Source organism: Cetorhinus maximus, chromosome 21 (genome assembly GCF_964194155.1).
Source record: "Cetorhinus maximus chromosome 21, sCetMax3.hap1.1, whole genome shotgun sequence".
NCBI lineage: Eukaryota > Metazoa > Chordata > Chondrichthyes > Lamniformes > Cetorhinidae > Cetorhinus > Cetorhinus maximus.
This window is the reverse complement of record NC_135899.1, coordinates 71,119,072-71,133,948: the sequence shown is the minus strand read 5'-3', so window position 1 is coordinate 71,133,948 and position 14,877 is coordinate 71,119,072. Positions and strand designations below refer to the sequence as shown.

General features: G+C 42.6%; 1 protein-coding gene across 2 annotated transcripts in view; it reads right to left on the bottom strand.

Annotated features, from left to right (window-relative positions):
- Positions 1-8,898, bottom strand: part of LOC144695980 (macoilin) — a 91,794-nt gene extending 82,896 nt beyond the window's left edge. Inside the window, exons 1-2 of one of the 2 annotated variants that reach the window (XM_078567119.1) lie at positions 8,842-8,898; positions 8,560-8,681 (exon numbers count right to left, since the gene is read on the bottom strand). In XM_078567119.1, coding sequence (XP_078423245.1) covers positions 8,560-8,639 — 80 coding nt within the window. In that variant the 5' untranslated portion in view covers positions 8,640-8,681; positions 8,842-8,898. Of the gene's footprint in view, positions 1-8,559; positions 8,780-8,841 lie in introns of those variants that run through there. The other variant, XM_078567121.1, reaches the window with a different exon arrangement.
- Positions 8,899-14,877: the final 5,979 nt, after the last annotated feature.

Below are 14,877 nucleotides of genomic sequence, written 5' to 3'. Positions count from 1 at the left end.
GCAAAATCATTTGGAACGGTAAAAGAACATTTAAAAATATAAATAGGCAGCATTTTTTCTCCCTGTTTTTACTTTTCAGGCAAGTTTTTGGGAGAAGGCTAGCTTATTTAGCTGTTAGTCATACCAAATTTGGTAACAGGATTGTAACAAATCCTTTTCTGGTCTTTGAAGGTTCATACACTTTGCATTTGAAAGAAGAGGGTGCGAGTCCATGTTTATTTGTATAGAAACAAAGCCAAGGAAGGCTTTGAACTGCATCAGCATCAAAATCACATCATAATGCGTTGTTATAATTTACAGTAGAACACTTGTCCATACTAATAGGTGCAGCGTATAATTCTGAACTATTGCGGCAATCTCTTTTTCCATCCTCCCCCTGCCCCCCCAAATTGTTGTTCTTGGGTAGCTGGTGACACTGTCAAAGTTACCTTCATTGCCCATCCTCCTTGATGTTGGTAAGCTTTATCCTGGAACCAAAGCAGCCCTTGTGTTGATGGAGCTCCCTCAATGATCTCAAGTAGGACTATGATCCAACAGCAATGAGGGAATGAGGATTTACATATAATTTGGGATGGCGTTAAGAATTTACTGCTATGGCCCTCCTTGGCAATGGAGGTAGAGGGGAGGGAGGTGCTATTTAAGTACATCCTATGGATAACTAGTACAGTTGCCTCTATACAGCAGTGGTAGTGGTAGATAGAGTTCAGCACCAAGGCAATGATCAAGCACACCGCTATGTCCTGGGTGGGACCAAGCTTATTAAATATTGATACTGCTGCATGCTAAGTATTCTCTCACACTTCTGACTTGAGCTTTGTAAATGGTAGAGAAGCCTCAAGGGTCAGACAGTGAGTCACTCATAGTACTCATTCTCCATGCTGACAATGTTGACATGACTGGTTCAGCTTAGCTTCTGGACAATGATATACCGTGCCACCACTGCTCTCCCCACCTCCAATCCAGGAGGTTGCCAGTGAGGATCTTGGCAATGGAATGATAAAGGTCAGGGAAGGTTATTGGACTTTTTCTTATTGGGGAAAGCCATTGTCAGGTCCACAAGCATCAGGTTCATGACGTAATTACCTGTCACTCTCCTGTCCTTGGAGATGCTGCAACCTACAGGGTATGGACCAAGAGCTAGAAAGTGGGATTGGGTTGGGTAGCTCTTTCTCAGCCAATTAAGGCAAGATAGGCCAAATGATTTCTTTCTGTATTGTAAATTTTCTACATTTCTATGATGTTGACCAGGTTCCAATGCATGTTAGCATGGCTTATTTCATTATAGGACCAAAACTCTAAAATTGTGAGCAAGCCCCACAACCCCCCGATCTTCTAACAGGGAAGCCATTGAGGAAGGAGCTAAAAATGGTGGACCGAGGATGTGCCCTGAGGAAATCCAGCAATGATAATCCAGGGCTGCAAGGATTGACCACCAAACACAGCAATCTTCTTGTGTCAGGTATGACTACAGTGGCAGAAGGATTTTTGCCCCCGACATCAGCTTTGCTAAAGCTCCTTGGTGCCATAATCAAATACTCCCTTGATGCCTCTTCTCTAGCATTCAGCGCATGTCCATTCTTCAATCAAAGCTGTACTAAGATTTGGAGCAGAATGATCCCAATGCAACCAGAACTGAGCATTACCTCTCCAGGTTACTGGTGAGGTACGTATCCCTGATGGCTCCTCCCATAACTCTGATGATTGGTCAATTACTGCTTTATTGGTCTCTTCCCCAGTTTAGGCTTGCTTTGCTTTTTTGTGGATGGGGCATTGTCAGATAGTTACCAGTGTCATGACTAGGAGCCAGCTTTATCTGGTTCATATATATTCACATTTACAGCAGTGATTTTGTTAGGGCCTATTGCAGTCATTGCATACAGTTCACTTAGCCGCTGAAAATCAATTGGAGTGAACTGAATTGGTTGGAGATTGGCAGCTAAGGTAATGGGATGGCTGAATTTAATGATGGAGACAGGATTGGGTCAGCTGCAATACTTCCCATAGTTGAAATGTCCACCAGCGCTCATTAGGTTTACAAATGAAAACAACCCCATGAGATACCAGACAGCTTCATCTTAGAGACAGGGTCAGAGGTGAAAAGTCAGAAAAGAATAAAGGGCTGTAGGCACTGGGATTTTAAAAGCTGGGTGTGTTGTTGTCAAAATAAAACAATATTTTCTAACAGTAGGCTTCTGAGGAGAATGCTGGTATTCAAAGAATAAACTGCACATCAGGTGTTTTGAATTGTATTTGTAAAGCAGAATACTGGGGCTCAATTCAGCTGAGCCGGCCAGGCTTGTGTCCATCATCCATCATAGCTTTGATATTGTGCCCGAAGTTTAGAGCTTGGCCACAATGGAAGCCTCCCTAACAAGTCAACCAATCACTTCACTAGACCAAGAAAGTATGATAGTATGTTCAGTGAAACTTTTCAGATGTGGAAACTGTTTAAAAAATACCAGAAATATTGCATTTTATCTGCAAGGATGGCCATTTCAGTATATTTACAAATCAGAAAATCCTTTTAATGTGCCTGCGGTATCAAATTGGTCACATGAATTGCTGGCACAATCTTTTACTTTCCTTTGTCTTTTGGAAATGTTAAATCTACTGTGCCCTTCAGCTGCTGCTTTTTAGTTTATACAACGCGAGCAAGATAAAGAGCAAGAAACAATAAAGGAGTAAATGAATAAAATGAAATACTTTAATAAAAATAGAAAATGCTAGGAAAAACTCAGCAGATCTGGCAGCATCTGTGGAGAGAGAAACAGAATTAATGTTTCAAGTCTGTATGACTTCTTCAGAGATGCTTTGATTTGTTTGTCATGGGATTCTTATCAAATGGCTTCTATAAATTAATTTTATGTAACAGGGCCATACATCATTGTATAATGTGTTAAGAATTACCTTACATCCAGAAGAGAATTCACAAAATATCTTAAAACATGCAATTCTGTAGGATACAGCAAAAGCTTATTTCTAGAAACCACAATAGAAATATGGACAGGGACTGCAGAAGGGCACTCTACAAAATAGCAAAAGGATATTGGTCCAAAGTGTGATATTAACATTAGAAATTGGCATCCATATATTACATGCTCTTAGTGACAATGCAGTAAATAGTAAACACAATAACTGTGCCCCATAAAAGAATGTCCACATGAATACTAAAAGAACATATTTCAGTCACTGTTAATCAGGGTCACTATATAATTCAAGAGCAAAGTACTGCAGATGCTGGAAATTTGAAATAAAAACAAAAATGCTGGAAAAACTCAGATCTGACAGCTCAGTTCTGATGAAGGGTCACCAACCTGAAATGTTGGGTCTGTTTCTCTCTCTGCAGATGCTGCCTGACCTGCTGAGTAGTTCCAGCATTTTCTGTTTTTATTTCAGATTTCCAGCGTCCGCAGTATTTTGCTTTGGTTTTACTGTATCATTCTATTCTACCAAATATAAATTAAAATAATTTAGTTTCACGACTTAACTCTGCACACAAAATAAAATACAGATGCCCAGAAAACAAAAATGCATTTCAAGTAGCATAGGAGGCAACATTTTAATTCTGTTTGACACAGTATACAGAGTGTAGCAACAACTGTAATATGACAAGACAACAGCTAATGAGTTAATGTGTTAACTCAGCACTAGTGATTAAATTGTAAGAGAACTAATTCAGGACCCCAGCTCATACTGAAAATGGCACAAATAAAGACACCTGCAAGCAAGAAACAATAAAAACAGATTTTGTGTAATGAAAGGCACATGATGTAAGTGGGACAGTCTCAGACCACTTTCTTTATTATTGGTGCAACTAATTTAATTTTATTGCACCTTCATAGTATTTAATTCATGTAGCAACACATGAACGTAAACAGCTGTGCATCTGGAATTTCTTAAAACCTCGTATTTGAAAAAAGATGGTAGAACCAGCCAATCACACCTCCTTACAAAAACAGAATCATACCATTATTATGCAGTCTTATAGGGAGCCATTCAGCCCATCTTGTCTCTGAAAAAACTATCCAAGCAGTTCCACTGTCTGTTCTTGCCCCATAGCCCTGCAATTTTTTCCCCCTTTCAAGTGTATTTCCAGTTCCCATTCAGGCACTACATTCCAGGCCATAACAAATTGTTGTGTAAAAGAATTCTTCCTCATCTTCCCTCTGGTTCTTTTACCAATCAACTATGTTTGTTACTTTTGTACCATCTGCCATTACAATATGGATAGATAAAAAAAAGTCTAATACAAGAAATTTACATAAACAGATTTAAGGAAGGGATCAATAGTCTTGCATGTCAATAAATAAGAATAAAAAATCAAGGCTTTGTTAAAACCTGCATGAGAACAATTTTCCATTCCCTGCCAAATTTGATAAAAATTAGATTTGTAACAGGTAAGTTATCGAGAGAAGGTATTGATGGAAGATTTAACATTTTAACAAAATCTGACATGTTTCTAAAAAAAATTAGAAAAAAAACCTACAATACGCTCCAATGCTAGGCCCATCATTTCAGAACCATGCTACTGTGGGAAAACTGCATTTATGGGCCCGATCTTGCTGGACCAGGGCATCTCGTGGTGTAGCCTAGTAGACTGCCTCTTGCACTTTTCATCTCAGTAATGTTTTGCACTGTAACTTGCTAGAAGTGTGAGCTCATAAAAGCATGGCAAGGGCAATGAAACATCTTGGAGCACAGTGAAAGGCAGGTCCATCAGTCTATTAAACAATGATATTTAAGGATTGCGAAAGAAACAGGAACACAGAAGGAGGATGAATTAGAATCAAATCAGGTATAGAAAGAGAAAGAGGAAAAGAGGTAGATTAAGAGAGAAAAAAGATAAAAAAGGGAAAAAAAATGTAAAAATTAAACATTTTTACATCTCTAACAATTAAGTACATGAAAGAACAGTTCAAATTTTCCTTTTTCTGGGCCAGAGGGGTTGATTAGCATTATATTAGCAATTATCACTTGTTAAAAAGGTACTTATGCTAAGTTCCAGCTCCTACTTTCTGTGGTAAGCTTAAAAGGGAAATTAATGTGCAAATCCCGCAACTGCTTCAAAGAAATAGAAGCCAAGGACAAGATGTTGCTTATGCAAAACACAATTCATGATTTACCTCTCAATCCCCAAACTTGCTGGTCAATTAATAATGATGTGCATCATTAACATAGTTTTTTTTCCAGCAAGGTTCAGCCCCATACATTTACATCCATATTTTTCTGATAGTTTGCATTACAAGCAGGAAAAGGCATCTCGCTATTGGTCTCAACGTGTTTCAATGGACCAAATGGAGTGGGCGCTAACTATTCTATTCTGCATGTCGAGTAAACCACAAACAGCCTGTAGGCCAGATTTTCTTCATACATTTTTCTGTAAAATTTATAGTATATTAACAAATAAAATGCACAAAATTACAGGTCAGAAGCCTAACTGATTTAAATTCATTCCAGCCTGAGATTAACAAGTTAAAAGCTTCAACATATGTTTACACAGAAGTTGAAAAGGCTAACTATCAACTAAGATTCAATACAACATAGTGATATGACAGGAGGAAAATGAAATGACCTGTACTCGTGCTGAATGATATTGTAAACTGGATGGAATAAACAATTTTCTTTTCTCCATGTACACGAATAGGCAATGACAAAGCGCTGAAATAACCTGATGTGTCTCCCTATGTGGGGATCCCAGATATGGCTCTCAATGTCATGGCATGCCAATGATGGATTACAATTTTTAAATATCTCAACTAAGAACCTCAACTAAGAACTGTTACAATGAAAACTGACAAGCTAGCACCTTTGTACTTGCCATTGTGTGGATACTGTTAGCGAGTGAGTTTGCAATTCAAAACATACCACATAATTTGAATTTTAAAGACTTAAAACAAATTTGCATTGCATTATTGTGGACATCATGATGTAATCACTGCACAACAATATAGATTTCAAACAATTAATCACTTTGCTATCAGTGCAGTACCAAAAAGCCTTCTGTATCTGTGTGCCTTGTCAGGTATAAAAATTAGATTCAAATTTCCTTTTAGCTAACCCCAACTTTTAAGCATTATTAAAGTATTTATTTTACAGCAGCTTTATTGGGCAACTTGTAAATTAATCTTATGTAAATATTATTCATTCCAAACACCAAAAGAATCCAACCAATATTATATATTACTGCCATCAAGGAGTATTTTGGTCAAACCTACTAAGTGCATTAGTGTCAATGAAATAAATAGGCAGGGCTTCACAAGATTACTGCTGATGATTTTTAGGGTGCCTTCACACACCAACTTTGCTACCAAACTGTAGACTGCAATAAAAATGGGGTCTTCTAAAATTCAGATAGAGGAAGGGAAGAGGCAACTGAAAAGTTGTTTCTTTTTTTTTTAAACACTAGGTTGACAGAGCATTTTTGTCCCAATTTGTGTAACGTTAACCATATAATGGGCTAGGCCACCAATTACATGAGAGAGAAAAGCAAACTGTCACTTCTAGCTTTAACTACATTGGATCTAACTGAATTGCAGGTCATCAGACTTCAATCTTTTCTTTTCTAGACTTGCACTGTTATTTTCAAGCACTGAAATGGGGCAGTAAAGGAAGCATGAACTGTAACTTTCTCCTTCCTACTTCAATACATTGCTGCAGTTTCTAACTGTTCCCAAATAAAACTTGTTTCTCATCAACAAAATATGAATTGTAACTTTACTTCCAACAGGGATCAAATTTTACTCTGAGATATCAAGCCATCAGCACTGTTAACCTACAATTTCAACAACATTACATTACTGCCAATCAGCTGTTCAAAGAATCCACTCAGATTTTTAAAGGCTTAATTAAATATTAACATCCACATATATAGTGTAAATATTTAACTGCAAAAATACAATTAAAAAGCTATCAGTTGAAAGATCTCATTTGTTGACAACAGCCTCTCAACTCTTACCCTAAAAGTGCAGGTCAGAGTTTCAAGGACATTAAGTGTCACCTTTGTCAGTGGTAGCAATCTCACAGAGTCAGAAGGCTGCGGGTTCATGCCCCACTCCAGAGACTTGAGTACATAATCCAAACAAACTCCAATGCAGTACTGAGGGAGTGCTACACTATCAGAAGTGCCATCTTTCTGATGAGACATAAAAATGACATACCACATGACCTCTCCCGTGTACATAAAAGAGCTTGCAGCACTATTTGAACAGGGGAGTTCTCCTGGTGTTCAGGCCAACATTTATTCCTCAACCAGTGCCCCTAAAAAATCCAGTCATTCACTTGACTACTGTTTGTGTGATCCTGCTGTGCACAAATTGGCAGCCATTTATCCCTTCACTTAGCAATAACTATATTTCAGAAATACTTCATTGGTTGTGAGTTATTTAAGTTCAATAATACAGGCTTGGAGCATTGCAGTTCTGTCACATACAACTATGTTTGATTGTAAATAATCATTTTGATAAATAAAATTACAAAGAATCAGGATTTCTAATTCGTAGCATTGCCAGGTAACCTCAATTTTACCAATTTTTAAAATTAAATGCATTTTATTACTTTTGAGTGGCAAGATTAAGTAGCAAAATATAAAGTGTGGGAATGGGACAAAAAAAAAGAGAAAGAATAAATAGATTTCATGGTACAATTTCCACACCCCAAAAAGGAAAATGAAGAAATTGAAACAAGACACTTTTACATAAGTGAGATTAAAATTCCAGAAAGTTATGGCGGTCAACAACAATGACATCTATAACCAATTATACGGGTCTTCCCTGCACAAAACACCAACGATGTCCAAAACCATACTTAAAATGATCTAACTTGGCTAGAGCAGAAAGTGACAGCATAAATAAAACCGGGGAGAAAGAATAGGCAAGGTAGGAGGGAGGAAACTTGCCCACTGAAATAACCAAAGAGAAATAGTATAGTTATGAGCATTCCAGAAGAGTTTACTACCTTTCCAAGAACCAACTGTGTGAAGCCCTATATTTTTTTTAAAATGTAATATAGAATAATTTTTTCCAAATTTCCAGTTATGCATTACGTAAACTTCAAAAATATTCTACAATTCAGTTCAGGAGTGCACTAGAACCTTAGCTGGCAGGTCAGAGACCACATTATGACAGCTCTGACTGAAGTATCTCAAGAAGCAGCAACATCTCACACTGCTTTTATTGTAATGTCACCAGAAACAAGCAGCCCGACAAAGAGACAAGCACTTGGTTGTAAATTCCTCTATATTTTTTTTTTGTTTGTTTGTTTTTGAGACGCGTTTCACAAAGAAATAAAGGGAGCAGTTTTCCAGAACATCCATACTAAATAAGAAAATAATGCTGCTTCCCCACGCCACCACCACCCGCCCCCCCCTCCCCAATCTCTATTACGCGAGTCCCAGGCTTCTGTGCGGCCTAGTCCAGAGGAAACACACCCCAGTGCCAGCGCCACCAACACTTCCCCCTCAGTGGAACAGGGGGCGAATGGTCCCTTGTTTTACAAATTATGATTATTATTAAAACGTTTTCAGTTGTCGAAGGTTTGCATTTCGTCTTTTCTTTTTGTTACCTGCCGTATATCCCCTCAGTGATTCTGTTCCGTTTTAACGGCCTCCTGATCTTGCTGCAATCAGCATTGCGCCTCTTCATTGTCCTTCGCTGCCTTTCCCTTCTTCAATACAGTTTCCTCCTCTTTTTTTAAATAATTTTAACATAAAAATGGAAAAAAATAAATTAATTTGGAATAAATTTAAATTTTGAAAATAATATTTCCCCCCCGGTCCCCCCCCTCCTCACTCTCCATCCGCTTTCTTCTCCTTTCAAACAAAGAATTAAATCAAACGAAACCAACCCCTTTCGGTCCAAGCCAATATTTTTTCTGTCTCTTGTCTCTTGGCTGGCGGAGGGGAGGGGGCGGGACTTAGGCCGCTTGTCTACATTGATCACTGTGAGTAACACGGCCGGCTGGCCAATAGGGGCCCGTCCCTCCTGATTGCCACGGCTGATCGCCTATCAGCGCCGGAGGCACCCGCACCAGGTAGCTGTCAATCATCCGGGGTGACCCAATAGACGGACGTAAAGGGCGGGCACTTTGAGACGTCAAGTTGTCGGGGGTGGGGGGGGTGGGGGAGAGAGAGAGAGAGAAAGACGGAGAAATCACGCAGGCGCGCTGACTTCAAAGCGTCACACAAGCTTAGTGGGCATGATTGGCGCAGCGTCTGAGTAATCGCCGCCTCCCTGATGGTGTCAATCAAACGCGCCAAACCAATTGGCGACAGCCGAGAGGGCGGGAGGATTTTTTTTTAACAAGCAGCAGCCAGGTTAGGTTGTCGTGCATTTGGGAGGCGCATTGCCCGGGGAGTGTGCAGAGGCTTCCACGTATGCAGGTTGTGCCTCAAGTTACAGGCCAGAGCGAAAATGCAGTTGTATACAGCAAAATTAAATTGAATTCGTTCCCTTAATAGGGATGAATATTCATGCGGTGGTTTGCTACAGTGAATTTATAAATAATTTATTATGTTGAACTATCACGCCAGAATCTGATCCAGAAGTGGCTTCCCAGCATGTGTCGAGCAAATACAGATGCTAGAACCGTTGTCAAAAGCAGTCTTGCAAACTACTTTTATTCACCAAATACTTGGATGTTTTTGCACAATTGAACTTAAAGCACAGGATAGTTTTATGTGATGACATCTGACGTAATTGTAGATATTCCAACTCACCCTTATTTTGAAGTTGACACCCACGTTTCCAAACCATTGCGTTTGCTTTTTAATGTGGCGATGCTCGTAGGTAGCTTCTGGCGTGGAATGCAGTGTTCTACATCAGCTACTTTGAGCTGATGCCACATCTTTCTCTCGTAGCAATTGTTGCTGACTTCGCTGGGGATGGGCAGACCACCGAAGCTGAATTCGGACCTGTTCTGTGTGTGGCTGCTTCAGGATTGCTTTGTGCATTCTGAATTGTGACTATTTAAATAACAGAGGTCACAGCTTTGTCACTGTGGCGCCATGTGATTATTTTGGATGTACCTAATGTGCATATCCATGCCAGGAAGTTTAGGATTCCCTAAGGAGCCATTATGTGGTTTGCCATGAGAGTTTTAAATGCTTTTCTCTCTATTGCAAGTCAACTCGTCTGTTATTCTTGTAATGTGTGTCTGTTGCTCCTTGTTTTACTGCATCAGTAGCAATTTACTTAACAATTTTCTATGTATTTTTTCCCCATTAATGTTATCCTCTCTTTTTCTATCTTTGTTCTCTTTCTGGAGCCAGAAAGTGGCTGAGGAAATGAGTACAAAGCAGCTGGAGTCAGCACCAGACAATAAGGAGTGGTAAAATCATCAGCATGAACATGCGCTTGGTCTGCTGTGTTTGCACATATTTTTCGCATTTATCATTTGCACATTCTTCACTTGAGGGCCTGAAAAATGTTGGGATGAAATTTAGCCAGTCCTTGATTACAGAGTTGTGGGAAGATGTGAGGCCAATGATTTGATTGGAAAAGCATAAAGGAAACTTTTGAGGAAGTTGGAAAAAATTTAGCGAATGATGGAATTTTGTATTTATTAATTATATAATACACTGGATGAGAAAATAAAATACTGGCTCAAAAAGTCAGCATTTATTTTCAAATGATCTGATTGGTGCAAGGTATCACCTGGCTAGTGATGTAACATCAGAAACAGGTCCAGGATGTGTTGAACAGAGACTACTGGAAACAAGGCACCCAGGAACTTCCAAATGTGTGTTAGCTATACAGGGACAGATAAGCATGAGCCTCCTTCCAGAGGCATCTCCTTCTGAGTTCTGGAGTTACGTGATTTGACATCACTGATGATGTATACTAGCTATTAGCATAATAGCAATTAACCTTTTATACTACATCTCTCCCAAGTCTTTAAGTCTATTTGTTAACATTAACTATTTACACATCCTACTACACCCCTCCCCCAGCCCCCACAGTCTCTTGCACCAGTGGCATCAATCTCCAACTATGTTCTCGGCTCTCTTAGAGTATGTAGAAGGCCCTGTGTATTCTTCCTGGAACACACTTGAATCAGTAGACAGATTCCCGATCCTGGTGTACAGTGTAAAGGTGATGATCATCTGTTCTCTGTTTCTTCTTCTTCTTCGTACCCCCTATAGAGGTCATGCTGCTGGCTGCTCTTTCTTGAAGGGATGACACCTGGTCAGCTTCTGTTAAGGTTTGTATAGCTGTAGGGGGTCTACAATCTTCTGATCCAGTTATTTCATTGCCTGGCAAAAGTTGCTGTTGGTTAGGTACATTCAGTGACTCCTGTGCCCTGAATGAAGTGTTGTACACTCCCAATGTCACATTCAAGAATCAATCCGATGGACAAACAGAAGAATGAAGATCATTCCCAAGTGGAGCTACTGATACTTCTGTCAATACTGTAGGGGTTTGTCTTTCTGCATGTGATTGTTCAGCATGTGCACACTCTGCTCCCACATCAATGTGAGCTTGCTGTCCACCAGGTATTGTCATTTCAAGAGTTTCAGCAATGAGGGCGACATCTGGAAGAGAACAGAATGTCACCTTGAGTTCTGTGACTATGGGCGGAATTGTCTCAGATTTGCACTAAGTGCAGTAGCGGGCGGGTTAAACGACGTTTTACCCGCCAGCCACAATGGCAGCTTTTCACACCGTATCGTCCTAAACCCACCACATTAATTATGCATTTCTGGGAAACACACCATTTTCACGGCGGGCGGGCTCTCATTCACCCACCGCGCCATCACCTGGCCGCTTCAGCACGCTGGGTGCCATACTCAAAGTTCAGCCATGTGCACACCTCTCAGTGCTCCCAGCCCATGACAGCTGCAAAGAAGACATGACCCTGAAAGGTAAAAAGACTGCGGCCCCCAGGTTCAATGACGTGTCCCTCAAGTGCCTTTTGGATGCAGTGGAGGCTCGCTGTGATCTCCTCTACCCCCACTCTGGCTGCAGGATGGGCAACAAGATCTCCAGTCTGGCTTGGGAGGCAGTGGCAGCGGTAGTCAGTGCCAACTGACTACAAAGAGGACAGCCACCCAGTGATGCAAGAGGATGAATGATCTCCATTCTGCATGGGTAAGTTACTCTTCTCATCTCTCTCAACTCACACTCACAAACGCATCACACATCCACAGGGCCCTCACTCACTCACTGCCAGTTCAAGGGACATCACCAGTCACTCACCTTCATTATCCTCATCCCATCTATGGGACCACTCACCACCCACACATGCCAGGCATACTTAGCATTTGGCCTGGCAGGTGTCCTGCTTACACTCTCTCCATCTCTCTTCATGCAGGACAAGCTGGCACACAAGAGGGAGAGGTCACAGACCGATGGTGGAATGCCTGAAATCAAGGTCCTCACGGACTTTGAAAATAGAGCCATCCCGCTAGTCAGCGAGGATCTGGACCGTTCCTGTGCTGAAGGTGAGGTCAGTGGTACTCTACCAAGTGAGGATCCAGCACTGCAACATCCACCAGACAAGCATGTTGTGAGCAATGTGTCCTCTTTCACAGGCCACTGCCATGCACTAATTATCTCTCTTTGCTTTCACAGGCACATCTGCCAAACAGCCGACAGAGCCCACGACCCAGAGCCTCCAATCAAGCCCCGAAGAAACCTTTGAAGAGGAACCTGGAGGCACCCTCCTTGAAGTCCCATCACAGTGCGTACCCACACCCTCCAACAGCGCAGAAACATGCACCTTAGTGGGACCTGGCTTTAGAGTAGTCTCTGGATCACAATCGATGAGCACATCGCACTGTCTGATCCACAGCTGGCAGTAGCGGGGAGTTCCCAGGTGTGCAGCACTCTGAGGACTGCTGGAGGCCAGAAATTCCTTGACTCTGAGTCAGATGACGAGCCTCTGGACTCAGTCATGTCACAGTTGTTCATCCAGGTGACCCCAGGAGTGTCTGGCCTACTCGACTCCCATCTTCCTGTGACCTCAGCAGCTTCAACTCCTCAGGCCGAGAAGGGTGCCACTGCCACACAGCAGGACCTCGAATGCAGGCCAGGGCCCTCCAGGCTCACCCCTCCAGGGGATGCCCGCCAAGGTCATCACAGACAGGGCGTAGCAATCAGCAGGCTGCCTCCGTCTCTGCTGTGGATGTCCAGGGAGCACAAAGGCGTAGCAGCAGAGTTTAGGAAGGTTAAGAAGATGTACTTGCACAGCCTGGACACAGGTGTTAATCACTTGTACATGATGTTCACTATTGTCAATAAACTCCCAAGAATGTCTCCCTGCCTATGGCTCCTTGTTCTGATGAGCAGTGTTCTTGTCACTCAGATATGAAGATAAAGGCAGGTGTCCCGGTCCAGGGCCTCTTCCCTGTGCTTTGTGCAGCCTTCAGACCAAAGTGATGGTCCGGCCTCTCACTCCCTGGACCCATTACTAATGCCTGCACCTCGGCAGTGTTGGTCATTGCTGCCAGAATGTAATGGGCAGGCGTCACAGAGTTCTCTCATTCTCTCTGTGTGCTCTCAGCACCTCTAAGGTGGGGCTGGCCCCCATCTCTTCAGCATCTGTGACCAGTGATGCTGTGCTTCTGAAGGGGGTCAGGTGCTGAAGGCAGACACAGGAACAGATGCTTCTAAAGTTTCATGTCTGTGTCTCTATGATATGACCCAGATCACATAGCGCAAGCGAGCTGCCCTCGGCCAGACAGGAATCAGACATTCTCAGAGGGTATGTGAAGATGTATGGAGTGTCTTCACTGCATGTCGCCATCATCCTCCTGCAGTCGTGTGAATATTAGGGCCTCCACTGTGTCTCCATGCCAGGAGCATTATCTCAGAGGGTATGTATACTGCCATAAGCCATACTGGAGTCAAACATTCATAGATGCAATGTGAGGATCTTATACTGTCACCTCACTGCATGTCGTCATCATCCTCCACAAATCTAGCAGCTATGAGGGCCTCCCAAACGCACCTGCCTCATTTGGCCAGTGCAAGGGTCTCATCGCCATCATCCTCACCTTCGAGGACCTCCTCACCCTCACCCCTGTCAGTATCCTCCTCATCGGAGGGGACATGCAGCTCCTCCATCTTCTCCTCAGCCAGCTCGTCTCCCCGTTGCGGTGCCAGGTCGTAAAGGGTGCAGCAGGCGACGATGATGTGTGACACCCTCTGTGGACTATATCGCAGGGCTCCACCAGACTGGTCCAGGGACCAGAACCTCATGTTCAGCATCCGGATGACCTGCTCCACCAAGATGCGAGCTGCTGCATGAGCCTCATTATAGCATCGCTCTGCTGCAGTCTGAGGCCGCCGCACCGGTGTCATCAGCCACGTCCTCTGTGAGTAGCCCTTGTCCCTGAGGAGCCAACCCTGCAGCCTCTGTGAACCCTGGAAGACTTCAGGGATCTCTGACTGACTCAGAATTAGGAGTTGTGCACACTCCCTGGAAACCGTGCGCAGGCTTGCAGGATGCATTTGTGGTGGTCACACACCAGCTGCACTTTCACCAAATGGAATCCCTTGCAGTTGACATAGTTGACAGTGTGTTGTGATTGAGATCTGAGTGCCACTTGAGTGCAGTCTGTGGTAAACCTGAGATCTGGGCAAATCCAATCGGTATTACATCCTGGCTCTCCTGGTCCTGGGCAAATTGCACAAATTTGTGTGCCCTCACGAAGATGGCATCCATGAGCTCATGGATTCATTTGTGGATGGAGGCTTATGATATCCCACAGAGGACACCTGCGGAGCCCTGAAAAGAGCCACTTTTGAGCTGCACAGTCACTTTCACAGCCACTGGCAGTGGATAGCCTCCTTGTCCCCGTGGCGCCAAATCCTGCAGCAGGTGGCAGATGTGACCGACCAGCTCCCTAGACACGCACAGTCTTCGGTGACACTGGTTGTT